The sequence below is a fragment of the Stegostoma tigrinum genome, chromosome 1 (genome assembly GCF_030684315.1).
Source record: "Stegostoma tigrinum isolate sSteTig4 chromosome 1, sSteTig4.hap1, whole genome shotgun sequence".
Classification (NCBI taxonomy): Eukaryota; Metazoa; Chordata; class Chondrichthyes; order Orectolobiformes; family Stegostomatidae; genus Stegostoma; species Stegostoma tigrinum.
In genome coordinates this window covers 76,108,552-76,136,523 of record NC_081354.1, presented here as the reverse complement: position 1 = coordinate 76,136,523, position 27,972 = coordinate 76,108,552, and the positions used below count along the sequence as shown (strand labels likewise).

Genomic DNA, 27,972 nt, shown 5'->3' with positions numbered 1-27,972 from the left:
CGGGACACTTCTACTTTAGGATTGCATGGTGGCTCAGTGTTTAGCACTGCAGCCTCACAGCGCCAGGGACCCGGGTTCAATTCCAGCCTCAGGTAAATGTCTGTGCAGAGTTTGCACATTCACCCCGTGTCTGCTTGGGTTTTCTCCCACAGTCCAAAGATGTGCAGGCGAGGTGGATCAGCCATACTAAATTGCCCGTAGTGTTCAGGGAGCTGTGGGTTATAGGGGGATGGGTCAGGGTGGGATGCTTCAAGGGGCAGTGTGGGCTTGTTGGGCCGAAGGGCCTGCTTCCACACTGTAGGGAATCTAATCTAATCTAACAGCTGCATTTACAATTGCAGCCAGGGCCCAATCGGTAAAGTCTACCTTTTTGAAGGTGGGGTGGGGGGGCTTTGTTTCACAAACCATATAGTTCAAGATGATTAGCAAAACATTCCAAAAGTCAGTAGAGTCTCAAGTGTATTGGCTTATAAAAACATGTCCTTTGGCAGGCAAGATTCAGTATGTTAATTTCCCACCAGTAATGTAGAACTAGTTTTGGGGCAATTGTTCTTTGATAAATTACATTGGAAAAAGTCTATTTTCTGAAAAATGTATTTTAGATTTTAATTGCTATGATGTAACTAAAATTTCAGATGAAAATGTCCAAGCATTTTACAAACAACTGATCGATATATGACATGAAAGTTGTTACTTCTATGATTTTGCACATCCTGCAGGAATGAGACAGAAACACAGTATTCTCCAGACATTCAGATTTATTAAACTTCATTGATAAAAATTCTGTATTTTTCAGCTGATTATTGATGCTGCATTAATTCCTATCTGATGGCTTTAGAATTCAATTTCAAATCTCTTCTAAATTAGTTGTGTATTTAAAAAAACTGATCAAGATACTTGCCAACATCAAATCAAAATCAAAATCAGAAATCTCCTGGATCATACCAGGAATTTAGTTTGAAATCTACAAGTTGATTTGTAAACTTTCCAAACCAAAAGCTTCGGAAAAGGTCCAGTGGAAAGCAGAGAAAACACAGTTACCATGTATGTATAAGGTTTTTAAAAAAGTGTCACGTAACGTACAAAACTGACAAAAAAAACACCTAATATGCCTTGATTGCTTTATCTTCTAATTCAACACTGCAAACGCTTCAAGTGTTAATCTTTGCCTATGAATGAAAACATAAAGATTAAAATACACAAACACATTTGTGAGGAATCGCCAACATAATTGGTTCTTAACTTACTTACCAACTTCCACTGTATTCTGCTTTAGGTCCGAACTAACGTCCTATAGTAATACGGTTGAGCTGCACACATTAATGTTGTGTAGATAGTGAAGCTAAGATTTAAATATGATTTTACAAAATATCACCAAGTGATTTAAACTTTTTGCACACATTTAATACTACAACAATATTCAATTCGCAGATGCACTAATAATCCAGTTGAATCATTTTTCTAACTTTTGTGAAGGCCATTGCACCAAAGATGTTAGCAGTTATTGTACAACAGTAAGTTAATACAATATTGAAAAAGTAATTGTTAGCAGCTTTGGAGAAATTGTTTGAGGTAAGTGCATGTTGGAAATATCCTGCAGCCTAAAAGACAATATAAATTAATTCTACAATAAAATACCAACGTGCAAGGGGAAAAATAATGCAAATGGCAGAAGGACTATCACTATCAGGAGGACTTAATTGCACTGGAACAGGTGCAGAGAACATTCACTAGGAAGTTGCCTGCAATGAAAAGAATAAGTTATGAGGGGTTGCTTTCCCTCGAGCAGAGGAGGCAGAGGGCAGGATCTGAGTGAGATATACAAAATTATGAGTGGCAGATGCAGAACAGTTCATGCGAATCTTGGCCCCATGGTAGATATGTTTAAGACCAGAGGACATAAGTTTAAGATTAGAAGCAAGTGTTTTTAGAGGAGATATGAGTAAGAAACTTTTTACCCAGGGCGGTAGAAATATAGGACTGACTGACTGAGAGGGTGGTGGAGGCAGGTACTCTCGCAGCATTTAAGAAGCATATGATGAATGCTAAAATTGCCAGGGCACAGCAGGCTCTGGATCAAATGCAGATAAATGGGATTAAATTGGAAGTTTGGTGTTTATTGGTCAACACAGACATGGCAGGCTGAAGGGACTGTTTGTATGCTGTATGGAGCTCTCTCTCTCTCACTAAGAAGGGAAAGTGTTGTGAGTATCCGGGTATGCATGTTTGTCCATGTGTATGAGAGTCAGAATGTAATAAACAGTATTTATACTTATGTAGGTTATATTTATTATGTTATTAAAGGGAATTTAAAAAGAACTTTAACTGTTAAATTAATTGTATTCAATACAGATACCACAGGGATTAGGTTTTACCACCCCAGAATGCTATAGCCCTCATTAGCACTATGTATTAACAGCAGAAAAAAATCTATCCCTTGCACTATTAGCTGGTGCTTGCAGCTCAAAATCAAAAGCAAGACATAAAATATAACCAAAGATTTTATGGTTTGAAATTTCCTCAAGGCCTTTTACAACATAGAATTACAGGAGAGCAGGACTTCTGCCTGCTGATCATTATTGACCCTGCTGGAGTTCATTTGCTTTTAGAATATGGAACATTACTGCGCAGTACAGGCCTCCGGCCCTCGATGTTGCACTAACCTGTGAAACCAATCTGAAGCCCATCTAACCTACACTATTTCATTATCATCCATATGTTTATCCAATGGCCATTTAAATGCCCTTAAAGTTGGGCAGTCTACTACTGTTACAGGCAGGGCATTCCATACCCTTACTACTCTCTGAGTGAAGATCCTACCTCTGACTTCTGTACTATATCTATCATCCCGCAATTTAAAGCTATGTGCCCTTTTACATAAATCCTATGCAGCAAAAGGTGAAAAAGAACTACAATTAAAAGTCTCCAGCTTCTTAAAGTTTCAGCAATAAATAAGTGCTTTCTTCTTCGGCAGGAAGCACTGGATTGAATTACTTCCAGGGTCTGATTTGATCTCCATGACATTACATGTGTCATCTTCAGATGACATGTGATTAGAAGCTGAGGTCAAATGGAGCAACACTGCAAATAATATTCAGTCCCCACTTTAAATTTCTGCATTTTGTTCTTAGAAATTAATAATGGAAATATAAAACTGTCCACATTTATAGTTGACACTGGCATTGTAAAATGGCCAAACTGTTGTTGCACTCTCCTGTAACTTCATGGAGGGAGGGTGTTATTATAGTGCGACAAGTCAAAATTGGATTTTCTAGAACTATGCAAATCTGGGTTTATGAATGTATAGTAAAACTAACAGAAAATACTTTTGGAAGCAATATTTGCAATTGCATTTGTGATTATATTATTAATACATGTTATGGTATCATAGAGAATATGGTCACTCTGCTACGTCTTTTTCTCTCTCCTTTCTTGTATATTGCACTGCCCTATGTTCGTTTTGCTCTTTGCTTTCTGTTCTCTTTCGTAAACCTCTTTCTTGCAATTCAGAACATAGCTGGGGGTGATGATGCTTGCTGCAGCAGCAAAAATAGCCAGCAACAGCTGTCACTTGCCCTGGGCTCAAGGGATTACAAACCACGTGTTGTTTTCCAAAAGTGTCACTGCCATACATAAAGTGACTTGGTGTTTCTGTTTGTCTAATGGAAAACCACGCTGAGAAATATCCTGCAGATTAGGATTGAAGGTGATATATTAGCAAGGACTGAAGATTGGTTAACAGGCAAAAATAGGTAAAAACATGTAATTCTCAGGTTGGCAGGCTGTGACCAGTGGTGTATCTTAAGGATCAGTGCTAAATCCAGTTCTTCAGAATCTACATCAATGGTTTGGGGTGTGAAAGTCAATTGTAATATTTCCAAGCTTAGAGATGATGTCAAATATTGTGGGAGTATAAATTGTGAAGGGCTTCAAGCTGATTTAAAAGGGCTGTGAATGAACAAGAATATGGAAGATGAAGTATAATACAAAAACACTTGTGGGTATCCACTTTGGTAGAAGGAACAAAGGTGCAGATTGTGTCCTAAATAGTGAGATGTTGATAAGTGGGTCTTGGGTGTCTTTATTCATATGTCACTACAGGTACAGTAAGCAATTCAGAAGGCAACTAGGATGTTGGCCTTTGTCAGAAGAGGACCTGAGTACAGGATCAAATAATTCCTGTTTCAATTTGTGGTGAGACTGCACCTGGAATATCACGTGCAATCCTGCTCCCCTTGCCGAATGAAGGATGTATATTTTCTACATCAACCGGTTCAGAGATGATGTGACACACTTCTGAAGCAGGTAGGATTTTAACCCTGGCATTCTGGTCCAGAGGTAGGGACACCACAAATTTATAACTTGTATTTTTGTCATACTATTCTAAATGCAATCCAGCACCTTGGCAAGTGTTCCCTTAAAATTTCACCAATTAAACCTTGTTTGAACATGCATATAAATGAACAATACTTACTTATTCAATACTGGTTTAACAGTAAGAACCTGAAACATAAAGAATACACTATTAGAATACCCAATTATTCAAGAAAAACAAAATGCCATGGATGCCAGACATTTGAAACAAAACTAGACAGTAGGCAAGAGATAACAAAGTGTGGAGCTGGATGAACACAGCAGGCCAAGCTGCATCTTAGCAGCAGAAAAGCTGACGTTTTGGGCCTACACCCTTCATCAGAAATGCTTTGTCGATCCTACGAAGAATAAAAAACAGGACAGGTCCTTTGCAGGTCTGGGAGAGGGAGGCTCTGAGCTGGGGTAGGCTTGATTGTAGTGCCTGGAGATGCCGGCGCATTGCTGCAAGTGTGTGTTTCAGGAGTCGCAGGGAGAAACGCTTCTGAAGGGTCTCAATGTTCTGGATGTAGAGGTGGTCACGGTTGGGGTCAAATTGGGAAAGCTTGAATGTGGACTGCAGTCCATTGGGGATGATCTGGTTCAGTAGGCAGGTGCTGAGGAAGGTGATGTGGCTGTGGTATCTGGTTTGCTTCAGGACATGGCTGAGCAGTTTCAAGGCCGAACAGATTATGTGAGAGTTGCAGTGGGAGAGAGATCCCCTGAATGCAGGGAGGAGGGTAACTTCTTCAGGTTAGGCATCCCTAGAAGAGGCTTCGCAGTGAGGTTAAAATTGTATTAGAGATAAAAGGAACTGCAGATGCTGGAGAATCTGAGATAAGAATGTGTAGAGCTGGATGAACACAACAGGCCAAGCAGCATCAGAGGAGCAGAAAAGCTAACGTTTCGGGCCTAGACCCTAGACAGTAGGTCAGTTAGTACTCATGGGCAACACTTTTGAATACTGACACTTTAAAAATAAAATTTGAACAGGTGGTAACATATCATAAAACAATCCAATAAATGGGATGTATAGGTTATATGAATTATGAACAACAATAACTATAAATAAATTATGCAGCAAATGATTTGCATCAAGTAATAGACTGAAGTATCAGACATCAAAGAAATAAAGATATGTACAGCACTCAGGAAATGATGGAATTGGGCTGTGAAATTAAAACTGCTTTTAAAAATATAGCAAAAGCTTGAAATTACTTAAGACAATGCTTGGACTAGTTCTTCTGGTATCTAGGAGGAAAATGAAATATCTTTTCCAGAAGCTTGTAATGAACTTTTCTTGGAACAGTATTTGAAGCAGACTGGGGTTTGGGTTGGAAGTAATGGCAAATTTAGCTTTCCAACACGAGCTCACTGAATAATTGATGTTTGCAGCTTCTTTCAAGCCCCTCTCAGTTTACCCCAATATACAGCCAGTGATTATTCCACTTTCTGAACTTTCCAGAACATCTCCAGAAAAGCTCTAGTCAGGCCCCATTTAGAATACTGTCTCCAATTTTGGGCCCCACACCTCAGGAAGGACATACTAGCCCTGGAGCATGTCCAGCGGAGATTCACACTGACGATCCCTGGAATGGTAGGTTTAATGTAAGATGAACGGCTAAGGGTCCTAGGATTGTATTCATTAGAGTTTAGAAGGTTGAGGTGAGATCTAATAGAAACTTACAAGATAATGTATGGCTTAGAAGGGGTGGACGCTAGGAAGTTGTTTCCATTAGGCGGGGAGAGTAGAACCCGTGGGCACAGCCTTAAAATTAGAGGGGGTAAATTTAAAACAGAAACAAGATGACATTTCTTCAGCCAGAGAGTGGTGGGCTTGTGGAATTCAATGCCACAGAATGCAGTGGAGGCTGGGACGTTGGATGCCTTCAAGGCAGAGATCGACAAATTCTTGATCTCACAAGGAATCAAGGGCTACAGGGAGAGTGCAGGAAAGTGGAGTTGAAATGCCCATCAGCCATGATTTAAATGGCAGAGTGGACTTGATGGGCCGAATGGCCTTGCTTCCACTCCTATGTCTTATGGTCTTATCTTCGGAGTCCTGACTACAACACTTAGCTGCCTCCTAACTACAAGAACTTCGTCGTGAGCTCTAACAGCACCAGGCCATCCAACTGCTCTGGCTCCAAGCTGAGTCCATTTCACAGGCTGTGCATTGTTAAGGTGTCTTTCTAGAAACAGAGTAACCCACAAGACTTTTAACATCGAGTCTTTCTCATAGATTCACTGCAATTCAGTAATTTTTCAACTCCTGTTAGTGACCCCCAAATTGTCCTCAGTAACCTAATGAAAAGCTTGAGGTAAGCCCCTGCTCTCTTGTCAGGCAGAAATATAACTTGCAACTTAGCAACTCTTACTACTACCTGTTCTATAAATGTTACCAGCTATGAATTGATGCTTTGCATGACACAAAAAAAAGAGTATGATGAGAGGATTTCATCACATCATTAATATTCTTGAAACTACCAACCTCTATATGCCAAGAATTAGTTTAAAAAATTAAATCAATCTCAGTTCCAAAGTTTGCCATGAATATCGACCACTTAAGTAAAGCATCAGTGAGTATGTGGGACAGCTGGTGAGTGTGCAGGTATTTTTCATAGAGAACGAGAAGGTAAAAGAATTACCAAGAAAATTATACAGATAGGAGAATCATTTGTACCATTAGAATCATCCCTGTCCGCTTTCATTCTTTCTCCTCTAACTGATGATTATCTTTGATAATTCCACATGTTAACTTTGCCAATAAATAAATGAAGCAGCAGAATTAGCTTCCATTGGTGCTCACCTTTAACAATGCATGCAAATTGATGTTATTTTGGCCTGTAGCATTGAGAGCTTGCATAGCTGGTGTTCTTAAAAACAGAAAATAACATAAAAAAACTAAAATAGTATGTAAAGCAGAATTATAAATTCCAGTTTTTGTTATAAGCAAGTAATTGCAGATTTAATTGCCATAAAGTGTTCACCTTCGGTCATCAGATGGTGGAGGATTATTCCAGTGATCATAATTTGTTTCCACTCTGTACCACCTAAGGAAATGAAAAAAAACACAGAACTCACCACAATAACATGCACCCAAGATTAAGGTGAATGAAAACAAAAGCAGCACACCATCCAAGAAATAGAACATGCTCATAGAATTATTGAACTAATACTGCCAAATACTCAATGTAAGATTTATGAGGCATATAACAAAAAAGCAAAACACTAGATGCGGGGAATCTGAAAGTGTTGGTAAAACTTAGAAGGTCTAGAAGTGTCTGGAGTGAGACAATTAAGTTTGATAATTAAAAACACACTAATAGATTAGAATAGAGAAATGTAGCCATATGTACTTTCTTGAAGCATGTAGGGAAATATTGCCAATACTGTAGGCAATGGTGGGATGTGGAGCCAATTCTATGGGAACCTAGCTAAGAATGTAAGTAAGAAAACCAAATAACCTTCACAAGGATGAATAGCATACTTAAGGTAATAAGGCAACTTTCAGAGAGGATGTAATACTACAGCAATAAGGACACATCATGGCTCAATGAGAACATGAAAAGGGATATCTGTAGTATAGTCTTGTTTATTGATAAGGATATGTATGTAAGGCTAAGAAAAATCAATGACAAGTAAAACAAAATAGCAAAATATAACAATTATGACTACAAATGGTTGTGCTGACTGTGTTTTGGTGAGGGACCTCTAGACATTTTACCAAATGTGTTTCCAACAAATGCTTGAATAAAATCTTAGTAATTGTGCCCAAGACTCAAGCATTTTTCTAAAATTAATACATCAGATGATATAGAGGAAATGTTTTGAGCCTGATTATGACTCTTAGCATTGAACAGGGATAGAAATGTGGAAGCTTTATGTGGTTGAAAGAAATGGGAAGCAGCAATCGGAATAGAAGGGAAGGTCAAGTAAATGCTAGATGGCGACAGAGATTAGAGATCAAAATGTCACAGAATAAGAGGCAATGCAAGCAGCAATAGTTGTAGAGACAAGACAAAGCATAGATCCAGAGTTGGTGTTAATAGCAGAATAAAGGTCAGCTCTGATTGAAAACAAAATAATGAAAACTAGATGACAGAGTTCATGGTCTAAAATTGTTGACTCAAAGTTGAGTCCAGAATGATTAAAAAAAATTGAAAAGGTGTTATTATTCATATTAACAGTTTTCAAAATCTACCATGTTAACTACCTCATTGAAATCTGTTAATACATTTTTTACCCACTTAAATTTTGATACGACAATAAAGCCACTTTGTTGATCAATTAAACCAAAATAGGCCTCCTCTAGTATCTATTTATAAGAATTTAGTATCAAAATAATTCATTTTGCTAGCACTGTTTTTCACTAGTAATTAAACAACTTTAAATGAAAGCATTATTTACATATTTGCTACTCACTGTTCTTTCATCGGATTCAAAGGCCAGATATCAACAGGCCCATTTAGACTTCTTGTTATAATCACACCTTCAGTTGGTCGAACTCCACCCAAAATGTAGTATACATTTGCAGTGATTGGCGAATAGGTTAACTTCTTCAAAGCTGTGTGAAAGTCCTCGGCTTCTAGCAAAGTCTGTAGAAATTAAAAAAAACACTGATATAATAAAGAGAAGCCAAGATGTGCAATTTCCCTTTATTGCCACCGAATTAAGACTTTCTATCAGCCCCTTGATTTGTTGCTCAGCCAGGCCTTAACATTATTAATAACTGAAGCTTTATGAACTTGACAACTTGGTGTAAATAAACTTTGAGTCAATAAAAAGAAATCACACAAAACATAGCTTATATTACTTCATAAGACTATCAAAGCCCACATTTCTCTACTACAGGATGATCCTTACTTAAGTGCCTGAGCGCTCAGACAAGCATGAAGACTCATGGATGATAGATAATAAAGTGTGAAGCTGGATGAGCACAGCTGGCCAAGCAGCATCTCAGGAGCACAGCTCCTGAGATGCTGCTTGGCCTGCTGTGCTCATCCAGCTTCACACTTTATTATCTTGGATTCTCCAGCATCTGCAGTTCCCATTATCTCTGATACAAGACTCATGGATGGATAACTTTGTTTAAACAGCTGGAGTAAACTGTGGTTATCAGTCAAGCAAAAACAATAGGACATTAAACTAGTTACTTTCTTCTGTGGTGTCTTTTGTCATTGTCTCCAGTTAAGATACTGATGGCCTGATTGATTGATTGACACTTTTATAAGTTTGTGAATGGGTGTTTTTAAGTACTTTCACATGTGCCATTGTTACTAAAACGTTCATTGTTTCTGAAAGAGCGTACCTTGTTTGATAGTCATGTTGGCATTGTCAGTATCAGGAGCCATCTGTGGGTGGATGAGGGGGCATGAGCTGGTACTGACTTAGCATTGGCGCAGGGAGGCACCATGAAGAGTTATTTATTTTATTCTTTACTCTAGTTTTTTTTCTTCATTCAGGGAATGTAAGCATTTTTGGCCCTTCCTAATAGTCCCAGAGAAAGTGGTGGTGAGTTGGTTCTTGAAATGCTGCAGTCCAAGTAGACCCAGCATTTTATTAGGGAGGGAATTCCAGGATTTTCCAGAGGCAATGAAGGAATGGCAATATATTTCCAAGTCAGGATGATGAGTGACTAAGAAGGGAATTCACAGGTGGGGGTGTTTCTATGTATTTGCTGCCCTTACTTTCTAGTTGATAGTGGTTGTGTGTTTAGTGGCATGTGGTGATGCAGTGTGAAGGTTAGAGAGTCTAAACTGTATCAGGGATTGAGTTGGGGCTTTTAAACAGCAGGTTTCAGCACTCAGCGCTCCCTGGCCTGAGTACGGGGTGATGGGCCCCTCTCTAGCCCACCCCAACTTGCCCACACCGAAACACTGGGTAAAGGGGCACTTTTAAACAAAGGCAGAACTACCGAGTCAGGAAATCTCTCGACTTCAGATGACATATTAAATCCAAGTCCACCTGTTCTTTCACGTGGATATAAAAAGGTCTCATTTTACTATGTGCGAAGAGTAGGAGAGTTCACTTGCTGACCTGGCTGATATTTATCCTTTAAGTGACACTTAAACTGCTTACCAGGATGTTAGCAGCAAAGTAAGGGAGGTAATGGCCTAGTGGTATTATCTGTAGACTATTAATCCAGAGACCCAGTAATATTCTGGAGACCTAGGTTGGAATCCCACATTGTGGAATTTTTATACTCTTAATTCCAGACATGTTCAATGGTAAGTATGAAACACTTGCTGATTACTGGAGAAAAGCCCATCTGGTTCACTAATGCCCTTTAGGGAAGGAAATCTGCCAATTTTGTCATCACACATGTGACTCCACACTAACAGTACCGCGGTTAACTCTTAATTGCTATCTAACAATTACAGACAGGCAATAAATGTTGGCCTAGCCAATGACACCCATATCCCATGAAATGGTTTAAAAAATACATGTTCATGTAACCATATTGTGCGGAAATTGACTAATAAATAAAACAAAAGCAATAAAAAGAGGGAATTACTTACATCTCTAATCAACCAGCTGGGTGGAAGACTTCTTTGGAAAAGAACAGCAACGGCAATTTTCCACCAATCTCTGTTGACTTTAAAACAAAATAAAACTCATGGCTCTGTATTCACTATGATGGATGGAATGCTGCTTAAACCAGAAAGTACAAACAGACTAACATGCGTTGAAGTGCAAGCAAATTGCAAGAGATTTATATTAGCCCACTCCGATATTAAGTAATTTCTTCTTTGCTTCTGTAAACAGTTAAGTATTATAATAAACTTCATGCACAGTAGGCATCTAATAGTGAAAAAAGTATAAACTTGGGTAGTGATTTGATGGAGAATTCAACTCTGGGACTGCTTTCCTTCCACTCCAAATTTAGTGTTATAAGTGTAAGATTGTACGTTTTAGTTAAAAAAAAGTAATTATATTTTAAAAATGGAATGATTAGATGATAAGCAAAACTAGTGCAATCCTTCATCCCTGTGAGCCGGTGGCACAGCAGCTGAAGTGGCCTGTCCAACATGTGGAGATATTACTGCAGAGGACACTTTCACAGAAGGTGCCTCAGGTTTAGTCCGTCTTGCCTGAGATGAGAGCCACTGAGAGTGAGGTGGTTAAAACAATGCTATCCTAAGTATGTATGCCAGAAGCACTGCATCAACAAATTAGTTGCAGACATGCAACAGACTTTAAATTGTTTCCTTAACTAAATTTTTCCAGTCAGAACACAGAGGTTGATATTCTGATCCACAATAAATAATTTTGGGTTTGAAGGACCTTGCATGCAACATGTTTGAGACTTAAAATGCACACGGTTCATCTTTTACAATGCCTTCAAGATTAGTGAGATTTGAACCAAGGAATAAACACTGCGTTTTCTGCATTGTTATTAATATGTATTTTTTAGCTATTATATGCAATGCACAGAGGTTCTACTTATTAACTTCCATCTCATTGGCAAAGTTTTTTAGTGACATTTGTACTTCTTTTCTTACAGCGATACATTTTAGCACATTTTCTTACAACACAGATGAATCACAGATCTGCAAATTAGCCTGTAAGATACAGGCTTTTACTGGAAAATGGAACTTCTGTTCTGTGGCACACAGAGACTAATTGATTTATCTGGAAAAATTGGTCCTTTTTTCACTAAAAACATAACAATCTTGATCATTTCACAAATGAAATGGAATGTAAAGTCATTTAAACCACTGAAGTGTAGCCCTACCTTTTAATAAATGAATTGAGAGGGTTTTCTCTTAGTAGAATGCAGAAATTTACACAATTTCAATATAAATCGATCAAAATATTGCCTCACTTGCTTCCAAAAGTGTCGGCAAGAAATAAATATTGAATAGAAGCAAAAGCCATAATCTAAGAAGTGAAATAGAGATGATTGCTTTGTGGCTCACATATTGACTGCCTAGGTGGTAGAAAATACGCAGACATGTTTTCAAGTCTACAGTAACATGATCGTATTTATTCCAGAGTTGACATAAATTACTTCAAACATTACAAAATGTACATGTTTACATATTTATTTTGGATTTGAGACCCAGGGCAAGTAGCTAAATCAAAATTTAGATATTTATAATGGTAATACTTCTGAAGAGAAGTAAAGGTACATTAGCTCAGAGAACATCACAAGGTTCAACATACCTCTTGCATTTCCAGAGATGGTAAATTTATTTGGTCTTTGTCCAGTCCATAAACCTACAAAGCCAACAAATGTTGTTCCTGTGTAGACGATCTGAAAGAAATAATTTAATGAAAATAAACACACAATTTGGATTACAGTGAAAGGAACAGCATTTTCTTGTAGACTATGTGGTATACAGGATAGGCAATGGTCTAGTGGTTTTACTGCTAGACTATTACTCAAGAAACTCTGTTACATGTCCTGGTCCACACCAGATGGTGGAATTTAAATACAATAAATTAAAAGAAGGAATCATGAAACCATTGCCAATTGTCATATGCCTTACTAATGTCCTACAAGGAAGGAAATCTGACACCTTCACCTTGTCTTGCCTACATAAATGGCCATTAGAATTTAGTTTAAATAAATGTGAAGTGTTGTATTTTGGTAAGGCAAGCCAGGGCAGACCTTATACTGTAAATATTAGGGCCCTGCGGTGTGTCGCTGAACAGAGAGACCTAGGGGTGGAGGTTCATTGTTCATTGAAAATGGTGTTGCAAGTTGACAGTCTGATGAAATTGATGTTTGACCCGCTTACCTTCATTGAGCAGAACACGGAGTATAGGAGTTGGGATGTCATGTTGCAGATGTACAGGACATTGGTGCGGCTATGTATAGAATACTGCATAGGAAATTGTTAAATTTTGGAGGGTGCAGCACAGATTTACAAGGATGTTGCCAGGTTTGGAGGGTTTGAGTTACAGGGAGAGGCTGAATAGGCTGGGGCTTTTTACACACAGTATCAGAGTCTGAGGGCTAACTTTCTAGAGGTTTATAAAATTATGAGGGGCATGGATAGAGTGAATAGCTAAACTTGTTTTCCTAGGGTGGGGAAATCACAAACTAGAGGGCATGGGTTTAAGGTGAAAGGGGAAAAGATAGAGCAGGGTCAGGAATGGATGTTGCAGGATAGAGCAGGGTCAGGAATGGATGTTGCAGGTTCCAGGGTTTAGATCTTTCATTAAGGTCAGGGAAGGTGGTAAAAGAGGGGGAGGTGTGGCTTTGTTGGTCAAGGACAGTATAACGGCGGCTGAAAGAACCTTTGATGAGGACTCGTCTACTGAGGTGGTATGGGCTGAGGTTGCCGAGGAAGGTTTGTCGACTGAGTCAGTTTGGGTGGAAGTTAGGAACAGCAAGGGAGCAGTCACCTCACTGGGGGTTTTCTACAGACCCCCAAAGAGCAGTAGGGAGATCGAAGAACTCATTGGCCGGCAGATTGTTGAAAAGTGCAAACGTAGCAGGGGTGTTGTTATGGGTGACTTCAACTTTCCCAATATTGATTGGAACCTCCTTAGTGCAGATGGTTTGGATGGAGCCGTTTTTTTCAGGTGTGTTCAGGAGGGTTTCCTTACTCAGTATGTGGACAGGCCGACGAGGGGTGAGACCATTTTGGATTTGGTGCTCGGCAATGAGCCAGGACAGGTGTCAGATGTGGTGGTGGGAGAACACTTTGGCGACAGTGGCCACAACAGCCTCACATTTACCATAGCCATAGAAAGGGAAAGGAGCAGTTACCAGGGGAAGATATTTAACTGGGGTAAAGGAAACTATGATGCTATCAGACAGGAGATGGGAAGTACAGATTGGGAGCAAGTGTTCCACAGAAAGGGCACAGCAGACATGTGAAGGCTGTTTAAGGAGCAGTTGTTGCGAGTGATGTATAAATTTGTTCCTCTGAGACAGGTAAGAAGGGGTAAGATTAAGGAGCCTTGGATGACGGGTACAGAGGTGCTTCTTGTCAAAAAGAAAAAGGCAGCGTATGTAAGGTGGAGGAAGCAAGGGTCTAGCACAGCTTTAGAGGATTACAGGTTTGCTTCGAAGGAGCTCAAAAGTGGACTGAGGAGGGCCAGGAGGGGGCACGGAAAAGGCTTGGCAGGAAGGATTAGGGAGAACCCGAAGGCACTTTACTCATTCGTGAGGAATAAGAGAATGATCAAGGGGAAGGTAGGGCCGATCAGGGATAGCATAGGGAACTTGTGTGTGGAGTCTGAGCAGATAGGGGAAGCCCTAAATGAGTTTTTTGCTTCAGTTTTCACTAAGGAAAGGGACCTTGTTGTGAATGAGAACTTTGAGGAGCAGGAAAACAGGCTTGAACAGATCGAGATTGAGGAAGCTGACGTGCTGGAAATTTTAGTGAACATTAAGATTGATAAGTTCCCAGGGCTAGACCAGATTTATCCCAGGTTGCTCCGGGAAGCGAGAAAGGAGGTTGCTATGCCGCTGGTGAAGATCTTTGCTTCCTCACTCTCCATGGGAGTCGTACCGGAAGATTGGAGGGAGGCAAGAAAGGGAATAGGGAAATCCTTGGAAATTCCAGACCAGTCAGTCGTACGTCTGTGGTCAGCACGGTTTTGGAAAGAATTCTGAGGGATAGGATTTATGACTATTTGGAAAAGCATAGCGTGATTAAAGGGAGTCAGCATGGCTTTATGAGGGGCAGGTCATGCCTTACAAATCTTATTGAGTTCTTTGAGGAGGTCATGAGACAGGTTGACGAGGGTCGAGCAGTGGATGTGGTGTACATGGACTTCAGCAAGGCATTTGATAAGGTTCCCCACGGCAGGCTCATTCATAAAGTCAGGAGGTATGGGATACAGGGTGATTTGGCTGTCTGGATTCAGAATTGGTTGGCTGACAGGAGGCAGAGAGTGGTTGTAGATGGTAAGTATTCTGTCTGGAGGTCAGTGCTGAGTGGTGTCCCACAGGGCTCTGTTCTTAGGTCTCTGCTCTTTGTAGTTTTTATAAATGACTTGGATGAGGAGGTTGAGGGGTGGGTTAGTATGTTTGCTGATGTCACAAAGGTTGGAGGTGCCGTTGATAGTATTGAGGGCTATTGCAGGCTTCAGCGAGACATTGACAGAATGCAGAGCTGGGCTGAGAAATGGCAGATGGAGTTCAACCTGGATAAATGCCAAGTGATGCGTTTTGGAAGGTCGAACTTAAATGCTGCATATAGGATTAAAGGCAGGATTCTCGGCAGTGTGGAGGAACAGCAGGATCTTGGTGTTCAAGTGCATAGCTCCCTCAAAGTTGCCACCCAGGTGGATAAGGTTGTTAAGAAAGCATATGGTGTTTTGGCTTTCATTAACAGGGGGATCGAGTTTAAGAGCCGCGAGGTTATGCTGCAGCTCTACAAAACCCTGGTGAGACCACACTTGGAATATTGTGTCCAGTTCTGGTCGCCCTGTTATAGGAAAGATGTGGAGGCTTTGGAGAAGGTGTAAAGGAGGTATACCAGGATGCTGCCTGGACTGGAGGGCTTGTCTTACGAGGAGAGGTTGACTGAGCTGGGACTTTTCTCTCTGGAGAGAAGGAGGAAGAGAGGTGACCTGATCGAGGTGTACAAGGTAATGAAAGGCATGGATAGAGTCGATAGCCAGAGACTTTTCCTTAGGGCAGGATTGACTGCCACGAGGGATCATAGTTTTGAGGTGTTAGGAGGAAGGTATAAAGGAGACGTCAGAGGGAGGTTCTTCAACCAGAAAGCTGTGAGCGCATGGAATAGTTTACCAGTGGTAGTCGTGGAAGCGGAGTTATTACTGACATTTAGGCGACTGCTGGACATGCACATGGACAGCAGTGAATTGAGGGGAATGTAGGTTAGGTTATTTTATTTTTGGATTAGGATTATTCCACGGCACAATATCGTGGGCCAAAGGGCCTGTACTGTGCTGTACTTTTCTATGTTCTATGTTCTATTTAGGAAGGACACAAGGGGCAAATTTTTCACATAGAGGGTGTTGTATGTATGCAACGAGCTGTCACACAAAGTGGTTGGAGGTGGGTACAATTACAATATTTAAAAGGCGTCTGGATTGGGTACATGAATAGAAAAGGTTTTAAGAGGGATACGGACCAAATGCTGGCAAATGAGACTAGTTCTTGCTGGGATATCCTGTCAGTGCAGACAATTTGGACCATAATGTCAGTTCCCATACTGTATGACTCTACATACAAGCTCTACATGAAGGTTTAAAGGGATATGGGCCAAATGCTGGCAAATGGGACTAGATTAAATTAGGATATATGATTGGCATGGATAGGTTGGGCCAAAGGGCCTGTTTCCGTGTTGTACAACTCTACAGCTATGTGACTCCAGACTCACAGCAATATGATTGGCTATTTCAGAGGGCAGTTGAAAGTCATTGAGTTCAAGGGCACCTATGGATGGGCAATAAATACTGGCCATCCATCAATAGCCACACCCGACAAATAACATTTTAAAAAGTTGAACAAAAACAAACTAAACAGCCCATTAGCAACAAGAGAAATACTTGTTTTCAGCAAATTTCTCAATCACTAAATTAAAGAAAAATAATTAATAAAATTAACTTTTGCACTACCCTGGAAAAGTGCATTGCGTGTATTTAATTCTATTCCTGCTAATATAAAATAATCAAAATATTAGTTTGCTATTTAAGAAAATTAATGACAATTTGAGTATTTTCATGTTATTTCAACAGTTTTTCAGTATTATGTATTCATTATATACTTACATAACATTCTAGTGATAACCACAACAATCCAGTAAAATAAATGTGGGATGATCATAGCTATTTCAGCTTGCAAAACACATAGCAAGCTAATGGAGATTAGATTCATAAATAGATGTTAACAATTTGAATGGCTTTCAAAACTACACCTATGCAAGCCCACTTGAAATTCAATAGGAGAGGCTGAAAAAGTTCAACAGGTCTGGCAGCATCTGTGGAGAAAAATCAGAGTTAACGTTTCAGATCTAGTGACCCTTCCTCAGAACGGAAAGGTCATCAGACCCTAAACGTTAACTCTGATTTTTTTCCTCCACAGATGCTGCCAGACCTGCTGAGCTTTTGTAGCAACTTCTGTTTTTTTCCCTGATTTACAGCATCCACAGTTCTTTCCGTTTGCACTTGAAATTCAACTTTCTAACTTAACAAAGCACCTGAAATAAAGTCAAGCACAATTAGTCATTTTTAATATGTTCAAAATTTCAGCTTAAAAGAAATCTGGAATAGCTGTGCACCTTGATTTCAGATGTTAGGTTTTTACTGTTTTATGTGAACGAACAAATTTTCCTCATCTTTGTTAGATCCCAAGTGGAGTAATCGAGTCACAAACTAAATAAAAACCTAAAGAACTGTGGACCTGAAACATCAAATCGGACCTCTTCACAGATGTTACCAGACCTGTTGAGATTTTTCAGCACCTTTTGTTGTTGTTTTTAATTTATTTCCAAGCTGGTTTTAGACACAAAACTGCCTTGGGTTCAACAGAAGGCCTTATGTGCAGGAATACCCAGTTTGAGACTGCTCCTCCATTTGTTAAATCATGATTGATCTGACAGCAGTCCCACTCCACTTTATCGTCCTCCCCTCAAGAAACCTTGACTCCTTTATCTGTCAAAGATCTATCTCACTTAGCCTTGAATAAACTCAGCAGTCCAGCTTCCACTGCTCTTTGTAGAGGAGAATTCCACAGACGAATGGCCCTCTGCAGGAAAACTTCTTCACATCTCCATCAGGCTTCTTATTTTTAAACTGCATCCCCAAGTTTTTCAGGTGCTCTCATGTTTCAATGGGATCACCTGTCTTTCTTCTAAGCTGATATCCGCACTGATCTTCATAAACATGAAAATCTTCTTTGCAGCCTTCTTGACCTCAAGTTTAAGAAAAAGCTGTAATTTGTTTTAAGCCTGACTTCTGCATACAAAATTATCTTTTCCATTGATGTACAGGGAAATTCCCAAAACATATCTGTAAAGTATATGTGAGATCTAGCATAGCAAGCTGAGATATTCAGCTGTATTTTTAAAGCACTTTATCTTCTTAAGCATCTATATGTTGTAATAATACTGCAGTACTTACCTGACCATTCTTGATAAATTGTAGGTCAACTGTGAGAGATCTTAAAGCATCACTGAATGCAAAATCCAGATTTCTACCATGGTAAATGTTTCCTTCTGTGTCTTGGACAACTATACTGGTGCAAAAGCTAAGAACAATGACATGAGTTACCCATCAGTTCAGAGACCAAACATTTCATTCGTGCCATCACAACAGACCTTCATTTAGAGTTGTTGGTGTAGCCAAACCCCATTACAGAGACTTGATTTGCAAAATGCTGAATAAATAAACAAGGATGATAATATTATGGATGGTCAAAAGGTGAGTTCTACAACATGTGCTAAAGGAGGAGAGGAAGCTACAGGCATAGAACTGTTGAGTCAGAGTGTGGTTTCTAGCTATCAGTTATGGTGGGGCCGAGCAAGAAAGTAATCCAAGACACACTTCAGTCAGAGGAATGGAGCCATGTGCAGAGTGTATTTTATTCTGGTAGGTTGTAAGTATCTTCTCACAAACAGGGTGATACAAAGTCTCTGACTGCTGTGTGCAACATGCTAGTGTGCTAGCTCGTATTCCATATTCCATTGAGCTAATGTTCTCCGTGCAGAGACAATCACAGAACTTCCACTCAACATCTCTGCCTGTGCAGTTAAAGGAAATAAAGTCTCTCACTGCTGCTGAAAATATGTTGTCAGCAGAATCATACTTGATGGAAACTCCTTTCAGTTAAGTGCAGAGCCAAGAATCTCCAAGCAACTACTTCACAGAGAAAGTCAGCACTACTGGAATTATCCACGTTAAGAGCCATGTTTCGTCACAGATAAGTTAAAGACCAACTTTTTTTTTCCAGATTTACTTCCTGAACTCAGCTCTGATTTCTAAACTGCATGCATGTGTGTCATATTTTATTATCTTTTCTCTTATTTTAGTGGCTAATAAACTCGAAGATACATGGGAACAACACCACCTGCAAGTTCCCTCCAAGCCACCCACCATCCTGACTTGGAAATATATTCTCACTCCTACAGTGTTTCTTTGTCAGAAGTCTGGAACCACCTCCCTAACACCTTTGTGGGTCTACCTATACCAAATGGAATCCGCAGTTCAAGAAAGTAGCTCATCACCACCTTCTCGAGGGCAACTAGGCAATATATCAGCTCATAGTATCCCTACAGTGCAGAAAGAGGCCATTCAGCCCATTGCATCTGCATCAACCCTCTGAAGAGCATCCCACCGAACCCAACACCCAACCCCCTGCCCCCACAAACCCTATCTCCATAACTCCACATTTACCATGATAAATCCACCTAACCTGCACATCCAGTCCCCAGACCAGCCTGTATTGGACAGTCTGTGTTGGCCACAGCAACAATCTTTCCTTAACTCAAGCCAGCCTGCTTAATTTGGCTGTTTTTAAAACATCAATATATTGAGGCTGAGAAAAGGTACTGACAAGGAAAGCGATCTTTTTTAAATTAACCATATGATCAAGCAAGAGAGTAGTTGATCACAAAAGGGGAGTAGTTCATCCCTCCTCTTAGGAGCAAGACCATTTTGGGGGTATCCCATCTGGAGTCATAACAACTGGGAACCATTTTCTGTGAACTAGTCATAACAGCTTGTTCATATCAAACTGATTTCTTCATTCTTAGAATGTCAGCCATTTACTCTTATGCCATTAGCATTAGGTGACTCTAACAACTAATAAATTCCTGACTGGGAAGACAAAGACAGTGAAAATTAGTATGAATGCTCCAAAATAATCTCTTCCAGAGTAAATATAGCTCCAATTCCTGCATGGTTAAGAGTATCTGACTTTGATATCCTTGTAAGGCAAGCTAAAGTAATTAGGTGTGAAATCGAACAGCGTTAAATTATTTGGCTCTTAAACACATGGATTCTCATGTTAAAGAACACCTACCTAGAAAGTTCATAAGCAAGATTAATAAGAAGTCCTTCTCCAAGGCTTAAATTGAGGGCTTTAGCCATTCCTTGTATTTCTGCTTCATAGGGTTGTGGTAATATCTGGCCGAGCTGGTTTTCAAACCGTTCAATGATGAAACTCAGCCACTTTGGAGCAGCGCTGCAACGAGAAGATTTAACTATTTCAAGGCATTTGTCACCAATTTTACCCAAACAGTTGAAATAAAAATTTATTTATCTTCCTTCCTTTATCTCTGTCCCAAAAGCTAAAAAAAAATCCTGTGCCCCGTTACACCAAAAGCTTTTTTCAGTTTACTGCATCTGAACGTGTCATAATTTTGTGTACCTCTGTAAAATCTCCGAGAAGAAAAATCCCAGCTTCTCCAACAAATATATGCAAAATACTGCTGATGCCAAAATTCCAAAATAAAAACAGATAGTGGAAGAGAAACTCAGCAGGTCTGACAGTGCCTGCAGAGAGAGAAACAAGAGTTAACATTTCAAGTCCAGTATGGCTGTTCTTTGGCAAACACTGGGATTGAGATCAAAAGCTGTGCTGGTGAACAAGCCAAAAGATTAAACAGGGAATCCAATCAAAGAGAAGAACAAAACTTCTTCAAGATGGACATTTCTGGAAGTGAAATGGCAGAGAACTAAATACTTAAATAAGTGCAAAATACTGTGAATACTAGAACAAAAAGTGAAAGTGCTAGAGAAACTCAGCAGATCCGACAGCATCTGAGGAGAGGGAAACAAAATTAATGTTTCGACTCCAGTATGTCTCTTCTACAATCTAATGTTGTCACTAAAATTCTTCAACCTTGGTACCATTTGAATTATCCCTTTGCAGACTTTCAAGGACTTTCCAATTCTTCCTAAATAATGGTGACCAGGATGGGAATTTGGAATCACATTATTATATAATGACCATGTTGGTGTGTTAGTACTGAACAACATTTCACATGGAACAAGTGCAAATCTAGGTGCAGAGTCATTCCTTAGGATAGGGTAAATCAGCGTGATTGTCGCTTTTGTTGTCACCTTTGGCAGCAATTAGAAACCAGCAAAGTTAAACCTGCAGACATGGACACTTTTGTTATTGGAATGAAAGGAAAAGCTAGAGACTCCTGGTTGTGGGTTAGCCACACCGTGTGACTGGCCTGAGGAACAGGAGGACAGAGTACAATTTGTTGTGAGGGACTGGAACACAGTGTCACTCAAGTTGGGAGAATGGGGATAATATGAGCTGCCCCAAGAGAGGAGGACTTGGGGTGATTCTTTCCCTGGGAGAGGAGGGATAATGTCATATACCCTGGACCATGTATTCTAGTAGACATGGCTCTGACTAGTGGCTTCAGGAAAGTAAAATTTCATTGCTGTCTCTGGTAGAGAAATCCAAACGTTACAAACTTCTGATTAAAACAAAACTCATCTTAGACATAGATAATAAAATGTGAGGCTGGATGAACACAGCAGGCCAAGCAGCATCTCAGGAGCACAAAAGCTGACGTTTCGGGCCTAGACCCTTCATCAGAGCTCTGATGAAGGGTCTAGGCCCGAAACGTCAGCTTTTGTGCTCCTGAGATGCTGCTTGGCCTGCTGTGTTCATCCAGCCTCACATTTTATTATCTTGGCATCTCCAGCATCTGCAGTTCCCATTATCTCTCATCTTAGACATAAATGGCTGCCCCTTATTCTTAAACTTTATCCGTGACTCTAGCTTCTCCAAACAAGGGAAACATCTTACCCCTGCATCTGCCCTGTTTATACCTGGAAGTATTTTGTTGGTTTCAATGGGATCCTCTCTCATACTTTGAAATGCCAGAGATTACAGGTTGACTTTTCCCAATTTCTCTTCATTGGGCAGTCCCACCGTTCTGGGAACAAATCTGGGTGAAACTTTGTTTTACATCCTCAACAGCAATGATATCCTTCCTGACATTAGGAGACTGAAACTGCACACAATGCTCGAGGGTGAGGTCTGACTCAGCTCCTGTAGAATTGAGGCAAGATTTCACTTCGGTATCCATGTCCTGCTGCGATAAATAGACAATAGACAATAGGTGCTGGAGTAGGCCATTCGGCCCTTCAAGCCAGCACCACCATTCATTATGATCATGGATAAAGGCTAACATTCCACTAGCTTTCCTAATAGCTCGCTGCACTTGTATGTTAACTTTCAGTAACACATGGACAAGGTCTCAAATGAAGTCACTGAACATCTAGACTTTCCCATCTCTCACTATTTAAAAAATATTCTGCGCACCTATTCAGCTTTTTAAGGTGGATAACCTCACATTTTGCACATTATATTCTATCTGCACATTCTTGCCCAATGACTAAACTTGTCCAAATCCTTATGAAAATGTCATGCATCTTCCCCACAACATACATTCCTGCTTCACTTTATTTCATCTGCAAATCTGGAACTATTGTATTTGGTCACCACATACACATCATTGAGGTATATTGTGAACAACTGGGGCCCAAGTACTGATCCTTGCATTACACCACTAGTCATAGTCAGGCAATGCAAGAACGACCCATTTATTCCTACTCTCTGTCTTCGATCTGTTACCCAACCCTTAATCCATGTCCAAACATAGCTTTGCATATAATGTGTTTTAAATTTTCTAATCAACCTCCTGTGGGAGATCTTGCCAAAAGCCTTCTGAAAATTCAATACACCAGAAATCCCTTTATAAATTTTGTTTATAATATCCTCAAAAAACTCCTACAAATTTATCACAATTTTCTACATACTGACAATGCCCAATTTTTATCCGATTGTCCGTTACTACCCCTTTTCTGATTGGTTCTAGTGTTTTTACTATTGATATAAGGCTGATTGGATCTGTAGTTCCTTTTTTAACCATTGCTCCATTCTTAAATAGCGGGGTGACATTTGCAAGCTTTCAATCTGCAGGAATTATTCAAGATAATTACTAACGCATTAACTATTGCTGTAGAGACCTTCTTCAAAATTTTGTAGTGTAGACTACCAGGTCACACTAACTTATTAACTTCCAGATCATTGCTTCTTCATTACAACCTTACAAATATTAATTTCCTTCAACTTCTCATTCTCCTTCAGTACCTGAATCTCTCATTCCGGGAACATTTTTACATCTAGGTGAGGATGTTATTGTATTTGGGGCTATTTGGAGTATGTTTATTAGATTAATTCCAGAGATAAAAGGCCTGTCATATGAGGCAGCATTCAGCAGGTTAGGCCTATGCTTGCTCGACTTTAGAAGAATGAGAGGAGAGCTAATTGAGGTATATTAGATGTAAAGGGTATTGATAAAGTGGACATTGAGTGGATGGTTCCCTAGGTGCAGTAATCTAGAATGATTATAGCTCACAGTTTTAGGCTAAGGGGTCACAGATTTAACACAAAGATGGGAAGGAATAACTTCTCTCAAAAGGTCATGAATCTGTGGAATTCACTACTGCAGAGTGTGTTAGACGCTGGGACACTGGATAATTTCTAGTCAATCAACAGCCTGATGTAGTCATACTGATGGAATCATACCTTACGGACAATGTCCCAGACTATGCCACCACTATTCCTGGATAGGTCTTACTCAGGGTAGTGTCCAGACCCAACCATCTTCAGCTGCTTCATCAATGACCTTCCCTCCAGCATACGATGTATACTGGGGATGTTTGTTGCTGATTGCACAATTTTTAATCATCATTTGCAACTCCTCAGATACTGAAGCAGCCCGTGTTCAAATCCCACGATCAACATCCTGGGGGTTACCATTGACCAGCAACTCAAATGGACTTGTCATGTAAACACTGTGGCTACAGCTGCAGATCAGAAGCTAGGATTACTGCAATGAGTAAACCACCTCCGGATTCCCCAGAGCCTGTCCACCAACAACCACAACGCACAAGCCAGAAGTGTGAAGACATACTCCCCATTTGCCTGGATGGGTGCAACTCCAACAACACTCAAGAAGCTTGCCACCATCCAGGAAAAAAGGTAGTCTGCTTGACTGGCACCGTATCCACAAACATCCACTCTCTCCACCACCAATGCACAAGATGGACTGCAGAAATTCGCCAAAGATCCTTAGACAGCATCTTCCAAACCCACAACCACTTCCACCTGGGTGGTCAAGGGCAGCAGGCACATGGGAAGAGCACCATCTCCAAGCCACTCACAGCCACTTATCATCCTGACTTGGAAACATATCACCATTCCTTCACTGTCGCTGGGTCAAAATCCTGGAATTCTCTCCTTAAGGGGATTGTGAGTCAACCTACAGCAAGCGGACTGTAGCGGTTCAAGAAGGCAGCTCACCACCAACTTGTCAAGGGCAAGTAGGGTCAGGCAATAAGTGCTGGCCAGCCAGCAATGCCTAAATCCCATAAAAATAAATAAATAGAAATTAAAGAGAAGACAGTGACTTTTAATTTGTAGTGGATTAAAGGATTATGGGAAGTAGGGAGGAAAGCGGAACTGAGGCTGTGACAAGATCCCCTTTATTGTATTAAATGGCGTGGCAGGCTCAAGGAACTGGTTTTCTACTACTGCTTCTAGCTCTTATGTTCTCATCATCCTCATCGAAACCAAACATAATCACTGGCATTTCTCTGGTCCCCATAATAAATTCTCCTGACTCTGCTTTTAATGGACCCACATTCATATTACTCAAACACTTCTTTTTTATGTACATGTAAAACATTTTACAGTCAATTTTTGATGTCTTTTTGCTAAATTTTGTTCACATTGCATTCCTTTCCTTAACTGTTTCTTGGTCCTCCTTTTTTGTATTCTAAAACTTTTCAATACTCCGATTTATTGTCGTTTCCAGCCACTTCGTAAATGTTTTCTTTTAATCTTATACAATGCTTAACCTCCTTTATCAGTCGCAACTACCTCACCTTTTTTGAGTTTTTGTGATTTGAAGACACCTATAGTTGCTCTAAGCCATATAATTATTCTTTAAAGACTGTCCATTGCCTATGTGGTTATCCTTTTTTAATGTCTTTCACAATGTAGCAAATGTATGACTCATTCTTTAATAATTTCCCTTTGTTAAATTTAACAACCCTGCTTCAGATTGAATGGTCTCCCTTTCAAACATAATGTAAAATTCTATCATAGCATTGTCACCCATCCCTATTAACGATGCATTTTTCATCACATAATACGAGATCCAAAATTACTTGTCCTCTAGGTGGCCCTTCAACATACTACTCTAGAAAATCATTCCTGTGACATTCCAGAAACTCATCCTCCACAGCTTTAGTGTTGTTAGTTTAGCCAGTCAGTCACTGTGCAGCTTGAAGTCACCCATCACTGCTGTGGCGCACGTGCTACATCCTCCTCTCATCTCCTGACTAATACAATGGGCCACACTACTACAACAACTTAGTGGTCTGTAAGGAATTTCAATGCCCTTTGTCACTTGCGGTTTCTTAGCTCCACCAAATAGTTTCCACACATTGTTCTGCAAAATGAGACACTTCCTCACTAATGTACTGATCCCATCAATCATTATCAGTGCAACTCCAGCTTCATTTCCTTCTTCTCCCTAGATGTTGAAAATCCTTGCAAGTTCAGTCTTCAGTCCCAGGAACTTGGCAGCCATATTTTTGTAACGGCAATTAGGTCATAGCCATTTACCATTATTTGGGCCTTTACATGGTCTATCGTGTTGTGAATGCCACATACATTCAGATAGAGAATTCTTAGCTTTGTCTTTTAGGACATCATTCTACCATCAAAGTGCTTGATTTCTCTTATTTTCCCATTTCCCTCCCAGCTTTTCTACTCCCTGTTACCACCTAAACTCCCTTGTGATTTGGGGTGGATAGTATTTGCTGATATAGGATCTGTGGGGTAATAGCACATGCACTGGGTTCTAGGTCATCTACATTATTGTGTCATGCAGGAAGTCTGTAATGTGCATGTGCACGGAACTGACTTTTGCAACACTGAAACGGGAATTGAATTGGGCTATGGAGAGAGATAGGGTTGGAGATGGGGAGGAGGTGCACAGGATGGATAAGAGATTGGTTAGGGAGATATCTTCCCCACCCTGGCTTGATTCCCCCTCTGCTATCCCAAACCTATTCCCCCACTACCCGATCTCCTCTCCCCCCCGCGCGCCCCCCCCCCCCCCACGTCCTTCACTATTCCCCTCCCCGCTCATAGTTGCATCTGTTAACGTGCATGCTTGCACTTGTACGGAATAGTGCATATACTTCACAGAGTCAGCTAACCCAGCCTCTGAGTTCGAATCACACAATATAGGGCAGCCCGGTGGCTTGGTGGTTAGCACTACAGCCTCACGCCACCAGGGACCCAGGTTCAATTCCAGCCTCCACACTGCCTGTGTGGAGTTTGCACATTCTCCCCATGTCTGCGTGGGTTTCCCTCCCACAGTCCAAAAATGTGCAGACGAGGTGGATTGGCCATGCTAAATTGCCTGTAGTGTTCAGGGTTGTGTGGGTTATAGGGGGATGGGTCTGGGTGGGATCTCCATTGGCCAGTGTGGACTTGTTGGGCCGAAGGGCTTGTTCCCACACTGTAGGGGTTCTGATTCTGATTCTAATTCCTACAGTGGAGATGGACGCCATTCAGCCCATCAAGACCCTCCTAAGAACATCGCACCTAGATCCATTCTATTCCATCCCTGCATTTCCCTGATTGCACACGCCTGTGGGTCAATTTAGCATGTCCAATACACCTGATGTGCATAATTTTGGACTTTGGGAGGAGGGGAGCGGCACAGTGGCTCAGTGGTTAGTACTGCTGCCTCACGACTGCCTGCCGGGGAGTTTGCACATTTCCTCCGTGCCGGCGCAGGTTCCCTCTGGATGCTTTGTTTTCTTCCCACTGTCCAAAGAGGGGCAGATTAGGTGGACTGGCCATGCTAAATTGCCCTTGGTGCCTAGGATGGGAAATACTGGGATGGGCCTGGGTGGGATGCTCCTCGGAGCGTAGGTGTGTTCTCGAGGGGTTGAATGGCCTGATTCCACACTGCAGGGGTTCCGTGAAATCTACGATGCTGGAGCACCCGCAGGAAAGCAACGCAGACACAGGGAGGACGTGCAAACTCCACACAGGCAGTGGCAGTATCTGTGGAGAGAAATCGGAATTTCGGGTCTGAGCAAGGATCGCCCGACCCGAAACAGTAACAAAACACTGAAATCTCGCGACCGGTAAAGAAGAAACGAAGAAAATAAGGGAGCAACAAACTTCTTGAAAACCAATAAAACAACATCGCCGCATTAAACGAACGAACTCTCCGTCAGCAGTAATGTAAACGAAGGTGTAACTGCATAAACAGTAAAAAAGGGTCCCGGGCACTGAAACTGACGATGCCGTTCACTCACTCGATTACTCGCTGTACGATCTTTCGAAGCTGAGCCGCATCGTAATGTTTCAGCACCGGCCCCCAGCGCTGCTCGGGCGGCACCTCCAAACTCACATTGAAACGCGGAGGAGAGAAATCCCCCCGGTCAACGGGGATTAAACAGAACAACAGCAAGTGCAAATACAGCAACATTTTAGCAGCAATAGGGTACAAATCGCATTAACTCCCGCTCATCAACAGCGAAATTTCATTTTGAACTGGGAGCCTCTTGTGTGACAGGAAGTGCAACGCCTCCCCGCTGTACAACGCCCCAGAAACTTCAAAACTT

General features: G+C 40.8%; 1 protein-coding gene across 2 annotated transcripts; it reads right to left on the bottom strand.

The window, feature by feature from the left end:
• Positions 1-740: 740 nt before the first annotated feature.
• On the bottom strand, positions 741-27,972 carry LOC125461785 (N-acylethanolamine-hydrolyzing acid amidase-like). 2 transcript variants are annotated; one of them, XM_048551028.2, is made up of 11 exons: positions 27,664-27,972; positions 20,306-20,467; positions 18,406-18,532; positions 12,520-12,610; positions 10,872-10,948; positions 8,776-8,948; positions 7,341-7,403; positions 7,160-7,226; positions 4,475-4,503; positions 1,252-1,342; positions 741-1,169 (listed from the first exon to the last, which is right to left on the bottom strand). In XM_048551028.2, the coding sequence occupies exons 1-10, from the start codon at positions 27,834-27,836 to the stop codon at positions 1,273-1,275; spliced, it is 1,032 nt and encodes a 343-aa protein (XP_048406985.1). In that variant the 5' UTR covers positions 27,837-27,972; the 3' UTR covers positions 741-1,169; positions 1,252-1,272. The 2 variants fall into 2 exon arrangements, 1 of the variants encoding a protein (XP_048406985.1); XR_007249560.2 differs by lacking the exon at positions 7,160-7,226.

Bases quoted from the DNA above. Each gene is read 5' to 3' on its own strand.
- LOC125461785 (XM_048551028.2), bottom strand. From the start codon at position 27,836: ATGTTGCTGTATTTGCACTTGCTGTTGTTCTGTTTAATCCCCGTTGAC. The intron at 8,949-10,871 runs GTAAGTAATTCC...TAATTTCTACAG, and splicing joins CCAGCTGGTTGATTAGAGAT to ACTTTGCTAGAAGCCGAGGA. The intron at 4,504-7,159 runs GTGAGCACCAAT...TTTATGTTTCAG, and splicing joins ATTTGCATGCATTGTTAAAG to GTTCTTACTGTTAAACCAGT.